This window comes from Phyllostomus hastatus, unplaced genomic scaffold, assembly GCF_019186645.2.
Source record: "Phyllostomus hastatus isolate PE091 unplaced genomic scaffold, TTU_PhHast_1.1 phas_contig_34, whole genome shotgun sequence".
Lineage (NCBI taxonomy): Eukaryota > Metazoa > Chordata > Mammalia > Chiroptera > Phyllostomidae > Phyllostomus > Phyllostomus hastatus.
Genome location: NW_025333857.1, coordinates 32,764,847 through 32,786,171, shown reverse-complemented (window position 1 = coordinate 32,786,171; position 21,325 = coordinate 32,764,847). Strand labels below are relative to the sequence as shown.

General features: G+C 39.5%; 1 protein-coding gene across 1 annotated transcript in view; it reads right to left on the bottom strand.

Annotated features, from left to right (window-relative positions):
* Nucleotides 1-21,325, bottom strand: part of TMC1 (transmembrane channel like 1) — a 139,109-nt gene that overhangs the window by 46,969 nt on the left and 70,815 nt on the right. The window contains exons 7-8 of the mRNA XM_045840729.1: nucleotides 10,039-10,145; nucleotides 7,424-7,522 (exon numbers count right to left, since the gene is read on the bottom strand). Of these exons, the coding sequence (XP_045696685.1) occupies nucleotides 7,424-7,522; nucleotides 10,039-10,145 (206 nt within the window). The remainder of the gene's footprint in view (nucleotides 1-7,423; nucleotides 7,523-10,038; nucleotides 10,146-21,325) is intronic.

Here is a 21,325-nt window from a genome sequence, read left to right as displayed (position 1 = left end):
CCATTAAAAAAACACACTTCATAGTGTCATTAGATTTACAATTTTAAGAACTTGCTTAATATGGAGGGAGGATCTGAAACATGCTTCCCCAGGTTGTTATGGCAGGTTTCCCCTTCCGGCCACAGCCACACTTAGATTGGTTCTCTTAAAACACAGACGCTCTTAGTTCAGATAAGGAACAGGTGAGATGACACTGGAAGCACTTTGCATAGCCTTCTGTTCATCAAGACCATTACAACATTCTCTCCAAACAAGCATGTTTATTTATGTGATTACTTGCTTTTTCCTAAAAGTCACCCACCAGGGTTAGAATCACCACTTCCCAAAGCCGCCTGCATGGAACATACACAGAACATTGGCATATTCTGATGCTGCTTCCTTCATAGTATTTTCATCTTTCTCACCTTCTCTTGGCCACTGTGTTTTTCACTCTCAGCATGGAAGCCTTGTTTCTGTGTTGCTATATATCTACTTCCAGAGCTCTTCTCTGATTTCATCTCTCTGCAATAACTTAAAGTTACTATGCTTTGTAAAGTGAGGAGACAATAACTTGCTAATTCGGGGCTTCCTCTTCAGGTTGTGAGTCACCCTTGAATCTTAGAAAATCAGACTGCTTGGTTTTAACATCATTTATACGAAGCCAGGGACTTTGAAGCCTACTGTTGAAGAAGGGAGGACAGGAAGTGGGAGGGGGAAGGGTGGAAGAGAAGGAGGAAGAAGTGCCCTGGATGCTAATTTCCAAAGGAAGAATTGAGAGAGGTAATTTAGAAAATTGCCTTAAACAAAGGTTGTGCCTAGCTGAAATCAGAGGCCAATAGAGATCTAGAAAAACTATTGCTTTCCAGATTTGCAGCAGATTTGTCCCCACCACCACCACAGCGGCTAATTCTCTGTAAGAATTAGCAGGTGGGGAAAATCTCCAGAAAAATCTCAGAAGAGCTCAGGGGCTTAAGTAGGGTCAGGATGGGATAGGAAGGTTATAGATAAAGGCCAAAGTGGTTCCTTGTACCTTATCTACCTGTATCTTCATTTTTCAGCTCAAGAAAAAAAAATAAATCCAACCCTAAAAGACAATTTGGGGCTAAATAACTAGTAGAAACATCAAATAGGAGAAGCAATTGGCCTAATCTTATGCCAAGATAGGAAACCAAATAGACCCAAACTGGCCAAGAGACCAAGACCCAGAAATCTTCCCAGGGGAATAATCATTGGGAGGATTTCCCTGCACTTGGTTGCATGACATCTTCTTTCACATTTATCTAGATAAGGCCTCTGCTTCTCAGCTATTTTAAATCCAATCTCCTTTTATGCTGTCCAAGAACCTTCAAACTGGCCCTCTTGTCCCCTGGGAACAATAACTAACAGAACCTGGAAAGTACAGGGACTTGGCCCCTTGTCTATTTTAGAAAGATTCTGATCTACTTATTTTTTTGTAACTATAAGGCATTCATTTTACATGCTCCTCTACTATTCTCTGTAACTGACCCTTACCTCCTTTCCTTGTTCCCATCCTGACACCTGGTGATAAGGGTTGCAGTAATAATACCAGTCAATAAGTTTTGCTGAGCACTTAGCATTTGCAGAAAACCTGACTTCATCTCACAGAATCCTTACAAGAACCCAATGAAGTTGCTACTGTCAGGGGAAACAGTTTTCCTCAACTTTTGATGCTTTTTTTAACATGCAGAAGACCCATAAACTTACCACTCCCAGCCTCTCTCCACTGCCTCCTGCTAGCCCCAGGGAGGAGAGACCATCTGAGAACAGAGCAGTGGGTGAACAAATGGGCACGACATGGGCCACCACTCTGCCCTTCCTGAGAGAACATGTGCTGCGCTCCACCCTGCAGGGCAAGGCCTGTTCTAGGCTAGGGCTGCTGGACAGAAATGTCTTGCTGGGAGGTCCATTTGCCCATAAAAACACACCACATTATTTAATATCTGCTTTAACAGTAATACAGGTGACATGTTGACCTCCACCTTTGCCTTATTTCTGGTTAGTGCACAAGCTGGTTGGATGCGGTGGGGTGGGGGGATGGTATTTACCGCCCATCCCACATACACACCTCCCTGCCCAATTCAGATGAAGAAACTGAGCCTTAGAGGTGTGAAGTAACTTGTGCAAGTTCACATAGCTAGTGAATGACTGAGTCTGAGCTTGAACTTGATCTGTCCAATTCAAATCCTCTATACTTAACCACTGTGCTATATTGCTTCTCCTGTGTTTTCTTTGCCTCCCAGGCCTTGTGTCACGCTGGCTCTTTATCTTTCCAGTAAAACAAAGACAAGGAAACACTACCAACTCAGCAGGGACTTTTGACCTATACCCCTGGATCAGTCCCTGGTTGTGCCAGGTCCTCTTGGAAAAGACCCAGGTACCCTACTTGCAAAGATTTCAGAGTGCCTCATTTCCACACTTATAAACATTACAATCTGACATCTTTATCTAATTCACAATGACAGTATTAGGATTAAAAGATACCTCCAAAACAATATGAAAGGAAAAACATAACAAGCATCTGGTGAACTTGTTAGGTTAGCACAATAGCTACTGGGGCAGCTAGCTCATCTGGTGTATGTACCATTCAACATATGTTCAGTGGCTGGCACTTCATAAGTGTAATATCATATCCAAAGTGGCAAGGGTCCCTCTTTTTGTGAATCCTGATTATTTTACAAATGCTTCTTCAGTTTATCTGTTGCTTACATATGCAGTTAAGTGTGTCAGTGAAAGAGACACTATTGAAGAGTGCAATTTTAAAAAGCTTTACCCAATCCATTTTGGGTAGTGGCTTTAAACACAAGTTCAAAGGCTTATCAGAGGAACAGTCCTCTCCTTCCACTCAGCTGACCCACCACACTTAACACATTTTTCTTCTTTTCTCAAAACTCCAACAGCAGAGATCTGAAAGTGACTAAAATAGCAAGGAATCCTAGCCCAGCCACGGTTCTATTCTGTTTCCATGTCAGCATGCATGGCTTTCCATGTGGGAGCTCCTTCCCACCCCCAAATCTGTGTCAGAGAATCCACAGCCAGAGCCAAGTGTCAAATGAACATAGTAAAGTCCTGTCCAAGTCTGGGTTCCATGCTTCTGCATCATCTGAAGACTCTCCCCACTTATTCTGATCATTTCCCCCTCCTCACTTACAGTCAGCCCTCCCCGCCAATTCTCCTGCAACTAATATTGTTCTGGTATCTATTTCCAAAGGACCCCTTGCATTTGAACTGATGAAATATTCCTGAAAGATGTGTTACTCCATATATGAATCATACAAATCTCTCTTCTAAATGTGGTCAAGACAATAAGACATGAAGGAACTTAAGATAACAGATATGTCTGAGAGGAGATGCTCTCATTTTTGGAAGATCATTACTTTAAAAAAAGAAAAACTGTTGATGCTGGTAAAATAAAGAAATAAACTGCTATTTGTTAACATTCAGAATGTCTGTGACAGTCTCCCTTGAGTACAGACCTCAACGAAGAGACAAGGCAAAAGTAGGCAGGGCAGGGAAACAGGCTTTGAATGACGTGTTAGAGTAAAACAATTTGGCATTAAAGTCAGTCAAATTTTGGCTTGAATTTCAGTATCTGCTCTAACTATAAGTACTGTCTTTGGCAAACTAACTTCTCTGAGACCCAATTCCCTCAAGTGCACAATGATTGTTGATCTTTATCTTGAAGAGTTGTTAGAAAATGTAGTATATGGGTTGATTAACACACAAAAGGTGCAAAAGGTGTTAATTTCCCCCTCCTGCCCAAAAGACCTTCCCCCACCTCCCACATCTATGAAGACACAGAGGGCAGGGGAGGAAACACTGAGGGACCATTTATCCACAATCAATGCACAAGATGCCCTCAAGCTGGAAAGCTAAATGCATTTTTCTTTATTCACAATTCGAATCTTTACCCATATGATCTCACTGTATGATATCAGCTCAAGTTCCTTCCAAATTCAACCTCAGTTCTTTCTTCTCTTTCCCTGACAAGAATATCAAAACTATACAGTCTTTTCCTCTTTGTCATTTTTACATCATCCTTGCATTTTCAAGTATCTTGCCAACACATGCATCTTCTTCTTACTGACTTAAACTCCCTCTTCTAATTCTACAGGTTCACGTGATACCACTTCTGCTAATTTGATTCAGAGCATACATGTTAGATAATCTCCCTATTTCTTACTATTTTAATAAAATATATTTCTCCCTTATCAGTAAGATCCATCACTATGTACTCAATAAAAGGATTAAAAATATGGTGCATTGTAAATGGTGACTTTGAAAAGCCATAAGACTGACTGACCTAGCATATATCAAATGGTAATTGACTACTATTAATTAAAAGAAATTTGGATGAGTTGTGATACATGCTTATCAGTGACAGAACACTGAACCTCCAAGGAGATACTCCATGGAGGAGGGGATTTCAGGAGGAAGTTTCAGGTTTCCAAAATGAAGATCAACAGACAAACAACCTTCTGTACCTCCATCCTTCATCCTAAAGGTATTTCTGTCCCTTCTCATTTTATAACTTCCTCTACCACAAGGGATATCTATTGTCTTTTCCGACTCCCTTCTCCTGTGTTTATATGCATTGTTAGCTAAGATGGCACATTAATCTTAGATGCAACAAATGAATCTGTGGACTAATTAGACTGTTCAGGCACCAGTCATCTCTGTCCTGGGCCTGAAACATGTCGTTTCCCCTGTCTCTGCAAGTGCAGCATTCTGGGTTTTCAGGATCTCAAGGACATTTGGTCAATGTTTTCCTCCATGGTGTCATGACAGATGGAATCCTGGGCTGTCCACTTAGATCATCTTATAATAACAGAGCAGGTTCCTTTATGAGGTAATTGTTCAGATGATCAAGTAAAGAACTCAGGCAATAGTAAATATCAAACCTGTCATTCTATTTGGGAAGCTAATTTGGAAATTGCAGGTTTAGTATAAAAGGTAAAAATGGGGCCCAACTGTTTCAACTCCTTCTTCCTTTGGGAGGAAGATAGAGCATTACATGAAGTCAGTCTATATGCCAGGAACATTTGGTGAGAAGGCAATTGGAAATTAATGCAGAAAAATTACTAATAGGAACAGGATACAGAGCACTAGATTAGGAGCCACTCATTAACCATAAAATCCCAAATTTTCACTTCTGCGACTCTAACTTTATAATGTGGGACATGGGATAAAAGATCTCTAAGGACACTTCTGTCTCTAAAAATCTCTTATTTTGTGATACATGGCAAACAATTGAGTGGTTACAGTATGCAGAAAAATTAAGAAAGCCTATAAGTGAATAATATCACTTTTATTTTTTCTTGACCTTTTGACATTCCTTCATTGCCTTAAAATCCTTTTCAGGCAGACTTAGAATTGTAAAGGAATATTAATATCATAGGAGCCCTTCCTCCTCATCTTTTTTGACTGATTAATATCTTTCAAATCTCAAATGGACATTTTCTGCAAAACTTTTTTTAAACTATTTTTTATTTATTTAATTTAAAAAAGATTTTATTTATTTATTTTAGACAAAGGGGAAGAGAGGGAGAAAGAGAGGGAGAGAAACATCAATGTGTGGTTGTCTCTCATGTACCTGGGGACCTGGCCTATAACCTAGGCATGTACCTTGACTGGGAACTGAACTGGCAACCTTCTGGTTCACAGGCCAGAGCTCAATTCACTGAACTACACCAGCCAAGACCCCAAACTTTTAATTTCAGTTGTTTGACAAATGTATATTGTGCTTAAACTCCAGAAATGTGTTTAAAAATCAAAAGCCTTTTGTTCACATTTTTAGTTCTTCCTTTCTCTGATATGCCAAGCATCAGAAAATGTCAGAATACTATTCTTCTGGTATTCAGAAGAATACTATTATTACTCTTATTAACCAGACTTGAGTTTATTATCTTGCTACTCAGAGGAAGAAAATTGAGAAATCAAAATTATTTCAGGGGGAGTAGTTATATATTTATATACTATTTTTTTTTAATTTAAGTAAGGGAGGGCAGGTAGAGAGAGAGACAGGAGAAGTAAGAAGTAATAAAAAAGGGAAATGAATGTTAAGAATGAAAAGCTAACTAAGAGGCCATCTACTATAAAAAAAACAACAACAAGATATTCCCAAGAAAAATATCAACCACCTCCTTGGGGCTCCCCAGTATCTTTTTCTTCATTTTGCTAACTTAGTACATGACGTACTGTATCTTTCTTCTGATCTCATGAATACCTTGAGGTCAAGAACCATGTCACATTCATCTTTGTAAAACCAATGCATATTTATATTTTATAAATAAACATTGAATTGAAACAAAAATTCCAAGTGATGGGTGATTTCAGATTCCAAATGCCACAGAGTAGGGCCTGCCCCTATGCTTACTCTATATTTTGCCTTGTTTTATTCAAAGACTGGGAACTTTTTTAAAGTTTACATTTTCTAGTACTGCCCACATAAATGAATTTCTATGGGTCCTATCTGAAGACTCTACAAACCCTCCCCCTTACTCAGATTCACAGTCAACAGGACTCATTGAGTCTTTGTTGACTGAGCATACGAGGGTATCTAAGGAGATAAAGCAGGTGTGCCCCTCTTTAGGAAGCTCACAATTTAGGGGTGTTGAGAATAGAATCCAAGACATATGAAATAGACATTAACATTACAAACATGAAGACTGCTTCTTGTTTTTCTCTCCTTTCCTCATTCTCCATTCTACATAAAATTTTATTTTCGTTTGCTACTTGTCAAAAACTCCTTGAATCATCCATTCCCTGATCTCTACTTGGCTACTTTTTCATCCACTATGCTTTCAAACATCTCCAATCTTGACACTGTTTTTAAAAGATCATGTGTCACAGACCTGAATCACACTCCAAAATGATTTTTCAATGGGCAGGGATAAGTTTCTATCACAACAATAAAACTCACCCAGGGGAGTTCCAAGAGTAATACTCTTCTTTTTGGTACTACAGCACAGTGATCCTCATTTTAGTGTTATTTAGAAGTTAGAATATAGTGTTGCTTGGTATTTAATATTTAGCTTTATTTGATATTGATTATTCAGTAATACTAAATAGGCTTGTTTAGGAAGTGAAGAGGTTAATATGTAATGTAAAAGCTTTAATTTCCTAAGAATCCAATGAGATTTCCAAAAAGCACTTTTGCAAACTCTTTCTTTGTTCTTTTCCAAAGCCAGAGATAAGAACATTTGCTTGAAGTCTTTGAACTCTGAGCTCACCTTCATTCAGTAATCTCCATTAATCATATTATTGTATTACCAAACCTCATTCACTTTTTTTCTTTCATTTTTTTTAACAGGGGCAAAAACATCTCTCTTAAGACCTTCACTCAGCCCTAGCAAAGAAGGCCACAGGGTTTGAGAATAAGGAAAAATCCACCCTCCTACCAACACAGCTGTGTAGAGATACTTACGTTGAAGTCATACAATGTACCAAAATTCGCTGCAGAGTCCTCTTCAGCTCTAGGAACTGTTTTTCTAGGTAAACTGCCATATGGCAAACCCCAGAGGTACTATAGGGAAAAGGCAAAGAAAGCAGTTAACAATTGGAAACAGTCTGAACCACACATGTGATCATAAATTGCTTTATTTAAAAGTACTTTTGAAGCCTTTTCATGAGAACTGTGCATCTCCATGTGGGGTCCCATTTTCTGGGAATCTACTATTAAATTCAGAATTAGGAACAAAAGGAGTGCTAAGGACCCTGCATTTTTAGTTCAGTGGGCCACCAGCAGCTGGGCCGACCACATTGCCCAGAAGGCTACCCACCAACGCCTTCAAACTGGTCTCATTTAGGAAAGGTCTGGAAAGGACAGAGCGGCCTTTGGGGGACTCCAGTGTTCTAGGAAGTCATACTACTCACATCTTCATACAGGGTTGGGGTGGGAGAAGAATCTCTCCTTCATGTCAAGGAAGAGAGCTCTCAAAAGAATCACTCACAGAATTTGTGGGTGATGACAAGGAGACTGACTGTACCCTGATCATGATACCTGCCTCAGCACAGATTCACATTTACTGCCTGTTCTTGTGCTGTCAGCTTAGGAAAGAAGTTACTAGGTGCAGAGCCAGCCAGTAAGAAGGCAAGAATAGTATCCTATAAAGATCCTTGGTGAGAACTGGGAGAAGCACCCCTCTATCCCCAGGGTACACACATGGCTTGCCAAGCAGATGCTGCTTCTTTAATGAGATGAAAACGTCCCTTCCCTGGGTCTGGGGGTAGAGGATGAATATGGATGGAAATCTGGGTGCAAAGCCTGACTGGGCAAGGGCTAGGAATCAGCCCCTAGTCCCTCCTTCCACACAAGCTGCTCTGCTTTAATGGCAGCCCTGCAGCCCCTCTGCCTTCCTGGGACTGAACGGAGCAGAGGCTGAATCCCACCTGCTCTGTCTCACCCCACAGCTGGGGGCCACAGAGGACCAGAAACATTAGGATTTGCCCAGGGACAGGGGAACTGTGGGCAGAAAGGCATATTCACCCCAGGGACACTGAGTGGGGCTGCTGGGTGGAGGGACCTGAAAAATGGAGCCTTGTTAGCAGGACATGACCAGCCCTGGCCTCTGGGGTTCTATAAAGTTAACACAAAGGGTGCCCATCCTCTTCTGTTCTTTTGCTGGAGTTGGCAATTACTGCCCAGAAAACAGGATGCTCCTCAGCATCTAATCCAATCGAACACATATTAGCTCCTTCCACTACATGCTATTAGGAATTCTGCAATTGCATCTAGTTGGAATGAATTAGCTACAACCTTTTATTTCCTCCACATGGAGGCAGTCTGACACTAAGGAGTGTCATAGTAGCCAGTGTTGAAGTTTCAAGTTTTCTTAGAGAGCTGAGCAAAAATAAAGCTGGGGTTAATTTGAAATAGATAAGATACACACATTTTGCCATACCGCCTGAAAGTTTTTGCTTTGGAGATGAACTATATAGGACTTCTGATCTGTGTCCACTGTCTTCTACCAGCCAGAGAGCTGTAGAATCCCCAGAATTTATTATCTCACAATTTATAAAACTAGTGGACTGGGGCACAAAATCCAAAATAAAACTCTGGGATACTAGCTAAATCCAATAAGCATCATGGATTCCATTTTCACATTTTTTTTAAATGGAGGAACAAAATCTCTTTTAGAGTCTACCTCATAAATTGGTTGTGAGGCCCATTAAGTCAAAGAAATGAAAGTGTTTCACACTTATAACAAGCAAAAAAGTCATTATGAATGTAAGGCACTATCAGTGTCATTATGCTGATAGGAGGCTGGATACAGAGGTGGGCCCTGCTTTAAGACCACGGACATACAAACTTACAACACCCACTTTGGCTGTTTTCAGTGTTGCACAGATCAGACTGGCTTTGAAATACCAGTACCTAAAGAGACCCTTTTCAGGTTAAATAAAGCCTAACTCAATTTTTATGGGGTAAGCATCCAAAGAGCTCTGAAACATTTAACTTCACATGGGTGAGGGTCCCAACCTCACTCTTGCTTCTCAGCTTTAGCTGATTCTCTCCACATCAGACACTCCAATGTATGTGTGTGTGTCTGCGTTATCTTACTTTATATCTGGAAAGAAATTGCTCACTTTGTGTTTTTTTACTAGAGGAAAGCTGGATGCTTTGAGTTGCATTAAGACGCATTTCTTTCAAAGCAAACTTGGCAAAACAATTACAACCCACATGATGTCAAAACCTTGCCCTTGGGCAACAGACATTTGGGAACAGGGACCACCTTGGGAATCCAACAGGAGCCACAAACCTTTCCACATAATAATGTGCACATAAACAGACACGTGACATTTACATTTTTTTTTTTGCATGATTTCTGGAGGTTCACAAACCTTTGGGAGCAAGGATTAGGACTTTTGGCCCATGGGAACCATTTTGAAGTTTAATTTTGCCACAAATACTACAACTCTAAGGGTGGCTGTAACCAGTTAGAAATTATATTCTTAAAGAAAAAAAGAGCTTTTCTAAGAGCGTGATCACATAAGAAACTTGTTGCAGCATGTTTTATAGACTGCAAGTCAGAGTCTTACCTCTGGCAACATAATGAGGCTAAACGTCAGGACGAAGAGAACCATGTTTACTCCATACATCCATCTCATGAAGAGGAAGTATGAAGCCACTGATGAGCCAAACTGACCTGTTAAAAAGAAAATTAAGGAGTTGAGGACTTCCAGTCATGATAACAGCATAGGTAGATATGGTACTTGAATTCTTCCATAACCACAACAAAATTACAACGAACCTACAGAAAACTATCATTCAGATCCACCTGAAATTTAGCTGAATGAAAGTCCTACAACTAGAGATTTATAGAAGAAGCCACATCAATACTGGTAGGAGGGCTGAAGATGCAGAGTGAGCTGTGTGTGGTGGGCAAAAATCAGGAGGAATTTCTTGGTTGCAGAGGTTCCCCCCTGAGGAGAGAGGGGACACAGCCCAATACCAAGGTTCCCAGCCCAGAGTTTCAGTGCCAGTAAGAAAAATCCCCATAACTTCTGGCTGTAAAAATGAGCAAGGATTGTGGCTGAGAGAGACAGGATTTCTAGTGTCCCAGGCAGTTCTACTTAAACAGCCCACATGGGCTTACTCAGGCTCACTCCTTCTGAGTTCCAGCACTGAAGCAAAAGCTTAAAAGGAACCAGGGACATACAGGGAGGAACATCATTATCTGACATCAGGGCAAGAGCTGGGGGTACAATAACTTTCTGCCAGATAAAATCGCTGGCAGATGCCATTATTCCTTTTCTGAGACCCCACCCCAAAGAGCTGGCAGGTAGATATCTTGGTCTCCATTAACCTGGCTCGTACTGTTCACCTTGCCCTGGTGATTCCCTGAGGCCCCACCCCACCCAACATGTGGGCCCCCCAAGCTGTTTCTAGTGGCTTTCCCATACTAATGGCTTGTCTTGGCTCATGCGTCACAATTTCTTAAAATTTCTCAAACAAGAAAAATCTGGCTTTAGCATTCCTCATACCTCTCATTAAGTGGCCCAAGACCTGACACTAGCAGCAGCTGGCCTTGATTTGCAGATTGGCCCCACATGATTACCTCCAATCCCAGCACAAGTAGAAGCCATCAGCACATCACTTTGTAGCTTGTGCCCAGTGGTCCTGAGCAGAACACAGGTGCAGCTGACCTTAGCCTGTACCTCCTCAGAGGTCTCAGAGCCAGTGTACCCAGTGCACAGCTTCAGATCATATCAAAACACCACCCAATCACCTCCATAAGTGAAACACTCAAGGGGCAGACTTAGTGGGCACCAGAGCCCTGCTGAGGTAAGTCCTGCTCTGTGGTGTAGGCCCTGGCATGGCTGATCATGCACAGTGGTTGGAGGTCAATGCTCAGTGGCCATAGCCAGTCCTCACAGGTGATCTGCCTGGGTAAATCCCTACCACTAATGTGCTAACAACAATCAAGGCTCAACTACAAGAGAAGGGTGTACACATCCTACACTGTGGATGTACTTTGAGTAGCCAGCTTGGGTGATAGGTGAGGCTGTGCCACTGGACCCTACAGGATACCTACTTCATTAGGCCATGCTATCCTGACAGGGAGACAGAACAAAACTCCAGAAAAAGAAACAAAATGGAGACAAATAATCTACTAGATGCACAGTTCAAAATGCTGGTTATAAGGATGCTGAATGGCCCTGGCTGGCGTAGCTCAGTCGATTGAGCATGGGCTGTGAACCAAAGTGTCACAGGTTCGATTCCCAGTTAGGGTACATGCCTGGGTTCCAGGCCATGACCCCCAGCAACCGCACATTGATGTTTCTCTCTCTCTTCCTCCCTCCGTTCCCTCTCTAAAAATAAATAAATAAATAAAATCTTAAAAAAAAGAGGATGCTGAATGAACTTAAAAGAAAATTACATGTACTTAGAGAGAACTTCAACAGTGTAATAAAGGACATGAAAATAATAAAAAATGAGCAGTCAGAAATAAAGTATATACTAACTGAAACAAAGAAAAAATTATGGGGGATCAAGAGTAGAGTAGATGAAGCTGAGAATCAAAACAGCAATTTGGAACACAGGAAAGCAAAATACACCTAATCAGAGCAACAAATAGAATAAAAAAAAAAAATGAAGACAGTGTAAGAAGCCTCTGGGACAACTTCAAGTGTACCAACATTTGCTTCATGGGGCACCAGAAGGAGAGAGAGAGCAAGATATTGAAAATCTATTTGAAAAATAATGACAAAAAACTCCCATAACTTGGTGAAAAGAATATAGACATACAAGTCCGGGAAATGCAGAGAATCCCAAACAATATGACCCCAAGAGGCCCACACCAAGAAACACCATAATTAAAGTGAAAAAGCTTAAAGACAAAGAGAGAATCTTAAAAGCCACAAGAGAAAGACATTTAGTTATCTACAAGGGAGCTCCCTTAAGACTGTCACCTGATCGTTTAACAGAAACATAGCAAGCCAGAAGGGACTAGCAAGAAATATTCAAGGTGTTGAAAAGTAAAGATCTGCAACCAAGATTACTCTACCCAGTAAAGCTATCATTTAGAATTGAAGGACAAATAAAGAGCTTCCCAGACAAGAAAAAGCTAAAGGAGTTTATCACCACCAAACCAGTATTACAAGAAATGTTAAAGCTTTGTTTTGAAGAAGAGGAAGAAGAAAAAAAGATAAAAAAAATTAGGAACAATTAAATGACAATAAATACATATCTATCAACAACTAAATCTGAAAGTCAAAATAAGTGAATGGGCAGAACAGAAACTGACTCGTGAAAGCAGGGAACATTTTGGTGGTTGTCAGATGCGGGTGTGTGGGGGTTAACAGGATGGGTGAAAGAGGTGAAGGGATTGAGAAGTGGGTTGCTGTGGATGGTCATGGGGATGTGGAATGCAGCATGGGGAGTATGCTCCATAGTGTCCTACTGGCTGCCTGTGGTGTTGGGTGGGTGCGGGGTTTGTCAGGATGATCACTTAGTAAGTTATATAACATGTGGTCACTGGGGTGTACACCTAAAGCTAGCATGGTATTGTGTTTTTTTAAGAAAAAAATAAAAACTAAATAGTTGAAAGGACAAAACAAAAGCCATGCCTGATGCCTTCCAAAATAAATCTGTTCCTTGTAACACATTTGCTCCTTTCATGTTACAGTCTCTGGCATTCTTTTCCATCTAGGAAGAGAAAATGTTAATCATGATGGAAGTACTTAGCTGTAGTTGTATAACAGGATTATGACCTACAACTTAGAGTGCATCCAAGGAAAAACCACTTTTTGATTGGCAACAAAGATTGCCATCTGAAGAGGCCATTTTATTCCTTGAGTTAATACAGTTAACAAATATATGTAAGTTAAGTAAATAAATATATATAAAGTGGTCATGACTGCCTGGCCAGTAGTTAGCTATCACTATACATAATTATACATATTTGCTGCATTTTCTTCCTCCTTTTTCACAGGCAAACAACACCCTTCTCAAAAAGTTGATCACATTCCTTATAAATGGTTATCCTACAGGTCATCCTGTGCTGTTTCCCACATTACTGGCATTTTATGGGTACAGTGTAGAAGCTGAAGTTCATTCACTCACTTCACACATTTTTACTAAGTATACTCTGTCAGGGATTATTTTAGATTTGAAGCACAATGTCACACACAGGGTTACTGTCATAATACAACTTACATTTTAGTGAGGTGTAAAACTAAAAATGGATCTGCCTTTTGACCCAGCAACTCCACTGCTAGGATTATATCCTAAGAATCCTAAAACACCAATCCAAAAGAACCTATGCACCCCAATGTTCACAGCAGCACAATTTACAATAGCCAAGTGTTGGAAGCAACCTAGGTGCCCATCGGTCAATGAATGGATCAAAAAAGTATGGTACATTTACACAAAGGAATTCTATGCAGCAGAAAGAAGGAAGGAGCTCCTACCCTTTGTGACAGCATGGATGGAACTGGAAATCATTATGCTAAGCAAAATAAGCCAGGTGGTGAGAGACTAATACCATATGATCTCACCTTTAACAGGAACCTAAACAACAAAACAAACAAACAAGCAAAATATAACCAAAGACACTGAAATAGAGAACAGGCTGATGGTGACCAGAGGGGAAAGGAGTGGGAATTTTAGGAGAAAAGTGGAAGGGTTTATGGGAACAAGTATAAAGGACACATGGACAAAATCTAGGGGGATGGAAATGGGAGGGAGGTGGGTAGGGCTGGAGGGTGGGCTTGGATGGAAGTAAAAGGCAGAAAACTATACATGAACAACAATTAAAATTAAATTAAATTTTAAAAAGAAAACTAAAAAAACAAATATACAAGAATTTACATATTGAAATATAAATATATTTCTCATAACATATACTATATATCAGTCCAATATACATCATATAGTATATGTGTATGATATATAATATATATTAAATGTATGCTGTATATTATGCATTTTATGTGTACACGATGATGAATAGTACATATGAATGGATCATATATGCATCATATATTATATATGTAATATGACATAATTTTATTACTATAACATTTTATATATATAATATGTTTTTTATACACACACACACACACACACACACACACACACACATATATACTTACAGCCAGATGGGTTCTACAAAGAGGAGGATAAGGTATTGAGAGGGGTTGCTTTTGATAGATTGGTCAGCAAGGTAAATCAGAGAAGGTAACATTTGAGCAGAGATCTGATGTTGGATGAAGAGGTAGAAATGCTCCCAGATGGGGAAGGGCAGCTCAGGCAGAGGAAAAAATGAAAGCAAATATGACGAGGAAGGCAAGAACTCATGACAACTGAAGAACAAACCTAAGACCTGTGACAGGAGCAACAAATAAGAAGCCAAACCACATTGTGTAGGGCCTCCTAAGGCAAGGAAAAAAGTGAGGGTTTTATTTTAAATGTGATGAGAAATCATTGACAGGTGTTAAGCAATGGTGGGTACATGGCAGGTTTGATCTTGAAGAAATCACTTCAACTCCGGGGAATAAATTGGGAGAGGACAGGCAAAAATGTTTTATGAACTTACAACTTCCCCAAATGGTAAAAAGTGAGGTGATCTCTTCAATGCTTTTTGAATGAGGAAAAAAATAAAAGCATTCCCTTAAATCAGAGAATGTCAAAGGAAGAATAAAACAGGAATTTGAAGTCTCAGGCTAAGATCTCATAGATTTTCAAAAGCCAAAGCTCCTTTGATTTTCACTTAAATTTCAGCATTAAGTTGCTAGTTTTTCCAGTCTTCCCAATTCTCATTTTCAGTTGCTCAAGGAGAACAAGAAACAGCTTCAGCCAACTGCTGCATTAACCCCTTTGCCTTGTCTCATTCAGCTAAACACCTCTGATGACCAACGGTTTCCTTGGTCCCGCTGTCTTTGAAACATTACAGAAGGACAAAGGTTCACGTGGAGCAAATTGCAGCCTCTACTTACTAAGATGAGGCCAAGCTCATGTGAGAGTCATACCTCTATTTCTGGAACTCAGTCTGTTCTTTAGGTACCATCTTACTTACTCTCTTAACTCAGAGACGGTTTTTATATAAACCTAAAAGGAAGTCAATGTCTAAGTATATATTTCAAAAGAAATCGAGTAGTTTGAAGTCTGAATATTTGGATTTATTTCACTTTGTAGGGTGATGCAGAGTTCCACAAAATTTCTAAAAGTGTGTGGTTTTAAAGCACACTCTCCCCTCCCCATGTTCTGTAACCAGACGCACTGGACCGTGTGCAGAAAGGTAAAGCAGATCTGCCTCTCTCAGGACATCTGATCATTCACCTGGCTCCCACTGATTTCATATCATTTCATGGCTGTTATCTATGTTCTCTGGTAACGACTACCTGAGGTCTGCCTCAGCCTCGTCATGTTTTATTGAAAGCAGTGGACTTCCAGCTTGTTAACTGTTATAGTTACTCATCAGCTAGAAAAGAACCTTGTCTCTAGGTATCTAGGGTAAGCTTTTCCTTGGAATCACACTTGAGATCCTCTGGTGTAGACTCCCAAGCCCAGGATACAGGTCTCTTCCTTCCTTCCTTCCTTCCTTCCTTCCTTCCTTCCTTCCTTCCTTCCTTCCTTCCTTCCTTCCTTCCTTCCTTCCTTCCTTCCTTCCTCCCATCCTTCCTTCCCTGCTTCTTTCCCTCCTTTCCTCCTTCCCACCTTACTTCATTCGTTTTATATTTTTGCTCTTCTAATTAGCACCACAGCCCACTCTCTCCCGATTCCTAATGCAAAACCCCTGGCAAATGAGTTTCCTAAGTTGCATATAGAGTGTAAATATACATAAACATAAAAAAAAGAGAGAACAAATTAAAATGTTTCAGAAAGTATCCCTTCCCCCTATGTAATCCATATATATTATGTATTTAATATGCTTTGGACCCCAAAGATTCCAAAGTTCAGTTTGGAATATTGCAAGTGGCTTCACAACCATTTTATTTGGAAATAAAGAAGTTACATCTATCAGTTTCCTTTGCTGAATCCTACAGGTATAGAACATGAATTGCAGGGAAATAGATTTCATTAAAACCAGAGTGATTGTAGGAAAGACCAAGACACAGGACAAAAAAACAGAGGAATCCAGAAAACAATGTTCCTTCCACATGATACCTATCACTGGCAAGGGCACAAGAGCAAAAACAAAAGAAAGAGCTTAAAAGAGAGGGAACCAAATCAACCAATTGACATTAAGTCTCCATAGGACCCTTCCCTGTCTCAACATAAAAATGAAAAAGAAAATCTTCCCTCTCGTGTCCATTTATCTTAGCCATTCCCTCTTACTGGAGGCTGTTGAGTAAAACTGGCATTCACTAAAAACAGAAATCTTAACATAGTGTGGCTAAAAGAGCATGATTAAAAAGAAGGGTCATTTCCTTGTACTTAGTCTCTCAGCTAAAATTTATTTACTCTTGTAAAGAACACAAGTTAATAATAATAATAATAATAATAACAGCTAACATACAGGGTGGGGTGAAAGTAGGTTTAGAGTTATGAGTATGCAAAACACAGACTTTATTCTTGTATTATTATTTATTGATTATTGTATTACTTGCTATATGAACAACTGTAAACCTACTTTTGCCCCACCCTGTAAATTGATAATAGATTATGTATACTAAGAGCTTTATCAGCATCAACTCATTTTACTTCCTCTGGAACCTGGCGAGGTTAAGTGTCATTAGTCCCACTGTATGGATGGGGGATTAAAAACTTAAACATGGATATTACTGAACCAAGACTTCATTAGTAATAATAATAGCCATCATTTAATGAATCTTTGTTTCAAATACCTTTTGGATCTCTGAGTATTAATTGATTTAACCATCATCAAACTCCTGCAACAAAGAATTATTATACTCACATTTTACAGAGACTTAGGCTCATAGGTTATTTACTCAGTAACTGATGGAGCCAGTTATATAAGTAGTTACATATGCAGTAAATGATGGAGCCACACAGTCTTGACCTACATGGGTTTGATGCCAAATCTAGACTTCTCTTAACCACAGTGCTACCTTTCTCCTCAAATAGAATCATAGTTCAATCTTTTAAAAAACTATGCTATATCAAATATATATGCAATGAATATGTGTGTCTGAAATGATATAGATAATGTCCATCAATCAGCTAAGGCCAGTCAAAGTTACACATTCACATGGTAAATGACCAATTCTTTTTTTCTCTACTCTAACTAATAAATGCTGTTTCTATGGTGTTTTATTAAGACAGTAAAACAAGGTCTTTGGTATGTATTAATGTGAGGCCTTAAGCTTATGCAGTATTTTTGTTCCAGAAGTTTCTTGTGTTTCTCTTAAATTAAGGTTAAAATTTCACTTCTCCCTCTGGTTATTTATTATTAAGGCAAAGTAATTTGTAGTCTGTCATCATGTATAATTTCCTCTTGAACAGATGGATAACAAGACAAGTAGATAAATGTGAACATTTCTAAATGAGAAAAGACCAATTAAATCACCTGCTGTATGAGCACACTGTAAATGCCATCTTGTTAGGCTAGGATACAAAGTACTTACTTCCAACCTGGTCTAGGGATAGAGTTAAGTGGGGAAAATTTGGCTTCTATTTTCTGGAGCCCTTCAGCTAACAAAAGAATATGTGGTTTAAACTCTGTGCTTAGAGTTGCCTACCTGAAGATCTTCCCAGTCTGAGAAACAGGTCAATGACACCTTAATTTTGATGTTGTATTCTATTAGAAAGAAGGTTTTTATTCTTGAAAAGACTTGTAATCTCCAGCTTGAAAAATGTTCAATGATCTTATCCGTGGCTTTACTAGTGATGTTAGATTCACAGTGAATATAGATTATATTTCACAAGAGTATAACTATACTGCTTCTTCAGTAAAATAAGCAATGCAGTATAGTTAGTGATATGACCCTTCAAGTAACCCTGGGGTTCTAGGTGTGGCCTCTTTACAAGGATGGCTTGACAGTGAAAATCCATGGCCTCCCCATGAGATATAGAATATCATGGCATCCCTTGGTGGTAAGAATTATCAAATCTATCTTTCACGTGAAAACAAAGTTGGGAGTCATCAGGTGAGTGTACCCGGTCCACACTAGTAAAGGGGATCCCAGTCTCATTGGAACCAAGACGGAAAGAACATGAGTTATAGACTTAATCTGAGTTCCCCTTTTCATTCCGTCAATTATTGCACAGGCCTTTGTGGAAACCCAGTGAAGGCTGGTAATTAGAGACTCTTCTGAACCACATTTAAAAAATATTTGTTCAGTATTTATTTAGAGATTGAGCAGAAAGTGAGGCTGAGTTGGATTAAAAAGACTATTGGGAGTGGAGCTCAAAATCTCCTCTTTTAAACATGGCACTTACCACAGTCCACAATTATCTTCATTATTTAATTGGCTATATTTTATGATCTGTCTACACAGACACACATTTACTCATTTGTGTGTAAAAAAAATAATGAAAGCAGAATTTTACCTATGATTGTCAGCCCAGCATCTCCTGTGCCTAGAAACATGCCTTATAATGGTGAACACTGAGCAGTTAATTAACTAGTCAAGCTTATTTGGAAGATTAAATGAGGTATTATATGTTAGATGATCCTGATTTCAAATGAAATGATTAATATTTCTGAATCTTTTGTAAGACTAAATGGTCATTTCTTTAAGAGAAAACTAATTTGTATTAGTTTTCTAATATAAAATATATACTTTATAAATAGGGTATTCATTTAACTTACATTTTTCTGAAAAGAATTTGCAGAATGTAAATTATGGCCTTTTTTAATATAATTCTGTTTTGTATTTAGCAGTTTCAATAATTTATACTAAAAATATAAAGAATGTCACATGCTTACATATACTTCTTTTTTTAAATTATATTTTATTGATGATGCTATTACAGTTCTCCTGATTTTACCCCTTTGCCTCCCTCCACCCAGCACTCCTCACTCCCTCAGACAATCCCCCTACTACTGTTCAAATCAATGGGTCATGCGTATGTGTTCTTTGGCTACTTCATTTCCTATATTGTACTTTACATCCCCATGGCTATTCTGTAACTACCAATTTGTACTTCTTAATCCCCTCACCTCTTCACCCATTCCCCCATATCCCTCCTCCCATCTGACAACCATCAAAACACTCTCTGTATCCATGCTTCTGTTTCTGTTCTTCTTCTTTCCTTAGTTTGTTTTTTAGATTGAATTGTTGATCGATATGTATATTTTGCCATTTTATAATTCATAGTTTTGATCTTCTTGTTCTTAAGTGAGCCCTTTTAACGTTTCATATACTAATGGTTTGGTGATGATGAACTCCTTCAGTTTTTTCCTGTCTGGGAAGCTCTTTATCTGCCCTTTGACTCTAAATGATATCTTTGCTGGATAGAGCAATCTTGGCTGTAGGTGCCTGCTTTTCATGACTTTGAATATTTCTTGCCAGTCCCTTCTTGCCCACAAAGTTTCTTTTGAGAAATCAGCTGACAGTCTTATGGGAACTCCTTTGTAGTTAATTGTCTACTTTTCTCTTGCTGCTTTTAAGATTTTCTCTTTAGCTTTAACCTTTGGCATATTAATTATGATATGTCTTGGTGTGGTCTTTTTTGGGTGCATCTTGTTTGAGATTCTGTGCTTCCTGAACTTGCAAGTGTATTTCCTTCATAAAATTTTGGAAGTTACCTCTCATTATTTTTTCAAATAGGTTTCCAATGTCTTACTCTTTCTCTTCTCCTGCTGTCACCCCTACGATGTGAATGTTGGACCACTTGAAGTTGTCCCAGAGGCTGCTTATCCTATTCTCATTTTGGGGGACTCTTTTTTCTTTTTATTGTTCTGATTTGTTGGGTTTTTTGCTTCCTTATGTTCCATATCATTGTTTTGATTCTCAGATTCATCCACTCTATAGTTGTTTCCTTATAAATTGTCCTTATTTCAATTAATGTATCCTTTGTTTCTGACTGGGTCTTTTTTCTGCTGTTGAGGTCCTCACTAAGTTCCTTGAGCATCCTTATAACCAGTGTTTTGAAATCTGCATCTGAGAGATTGCTTATCTCTGTTCCATTTAGCTCTTTTTCTGGAGTTTTGATCTGTTGTTTCATTTTGGTCATGTTTCTTTGTCTCTTCATTTTATCAGCCTCCCTGTGTTTGTTTCTATGTACTATGTAGAGCTACTTTGAATCCATGTCTTGGTAGTGTGGCCTAATTCAGTAAGTGTCCTGTAGGGTCTATTGACACAGCCTTCCATATCATCTAAGCTGGGTACTTGAGGTGCAGCCCTTCATGTGGGCTGTGTACAACCTTCTCTTGTAATTGACCCTTGGTTGCTGTTGGCAGATCAGTGGGAGGGAGTTTCCCGGGCCAGTCAACTGTAAGGAATGGCTGTGACCACTGACCACCAGCCTCTGTCTCCCTGGAGGATCAGCTGTGTAAGGGCAAGGTGGTGGTGCAATGACATGGTCTATAGCTGTCCACTGTGTACACTGGCCCTGGCGTTTACCAGGTAGTGCAGGCCAAGGTCAGCCCCCACCTGTGTTTTTCCTCGGGCCACCTTGCTTGAGCTATAAAGCAATCTGAAATGGCTGCTACATGTGCTGGTATTGGAAATTCCCGGGCGAAGCCAAGCTGTGAATCTAGTCTGCCTGCTGCTAGTGTTGGGCCTGGGGCTCACTGAGGCCTGCTATTGCTTGTTCAATAGGATTTAGAAAGTTGTGAAACATGAGCTAAGACCAAACATTCATACGGAAAAGTAGCTTGGGTGGGCCTGTAAGTTGGGTGGAATAGAGTTTCTGAGGATCTCCAAAGCAGGTCAAACAGTGTTAGCCAGGTTGATGGAGTCTCAGATATGACAG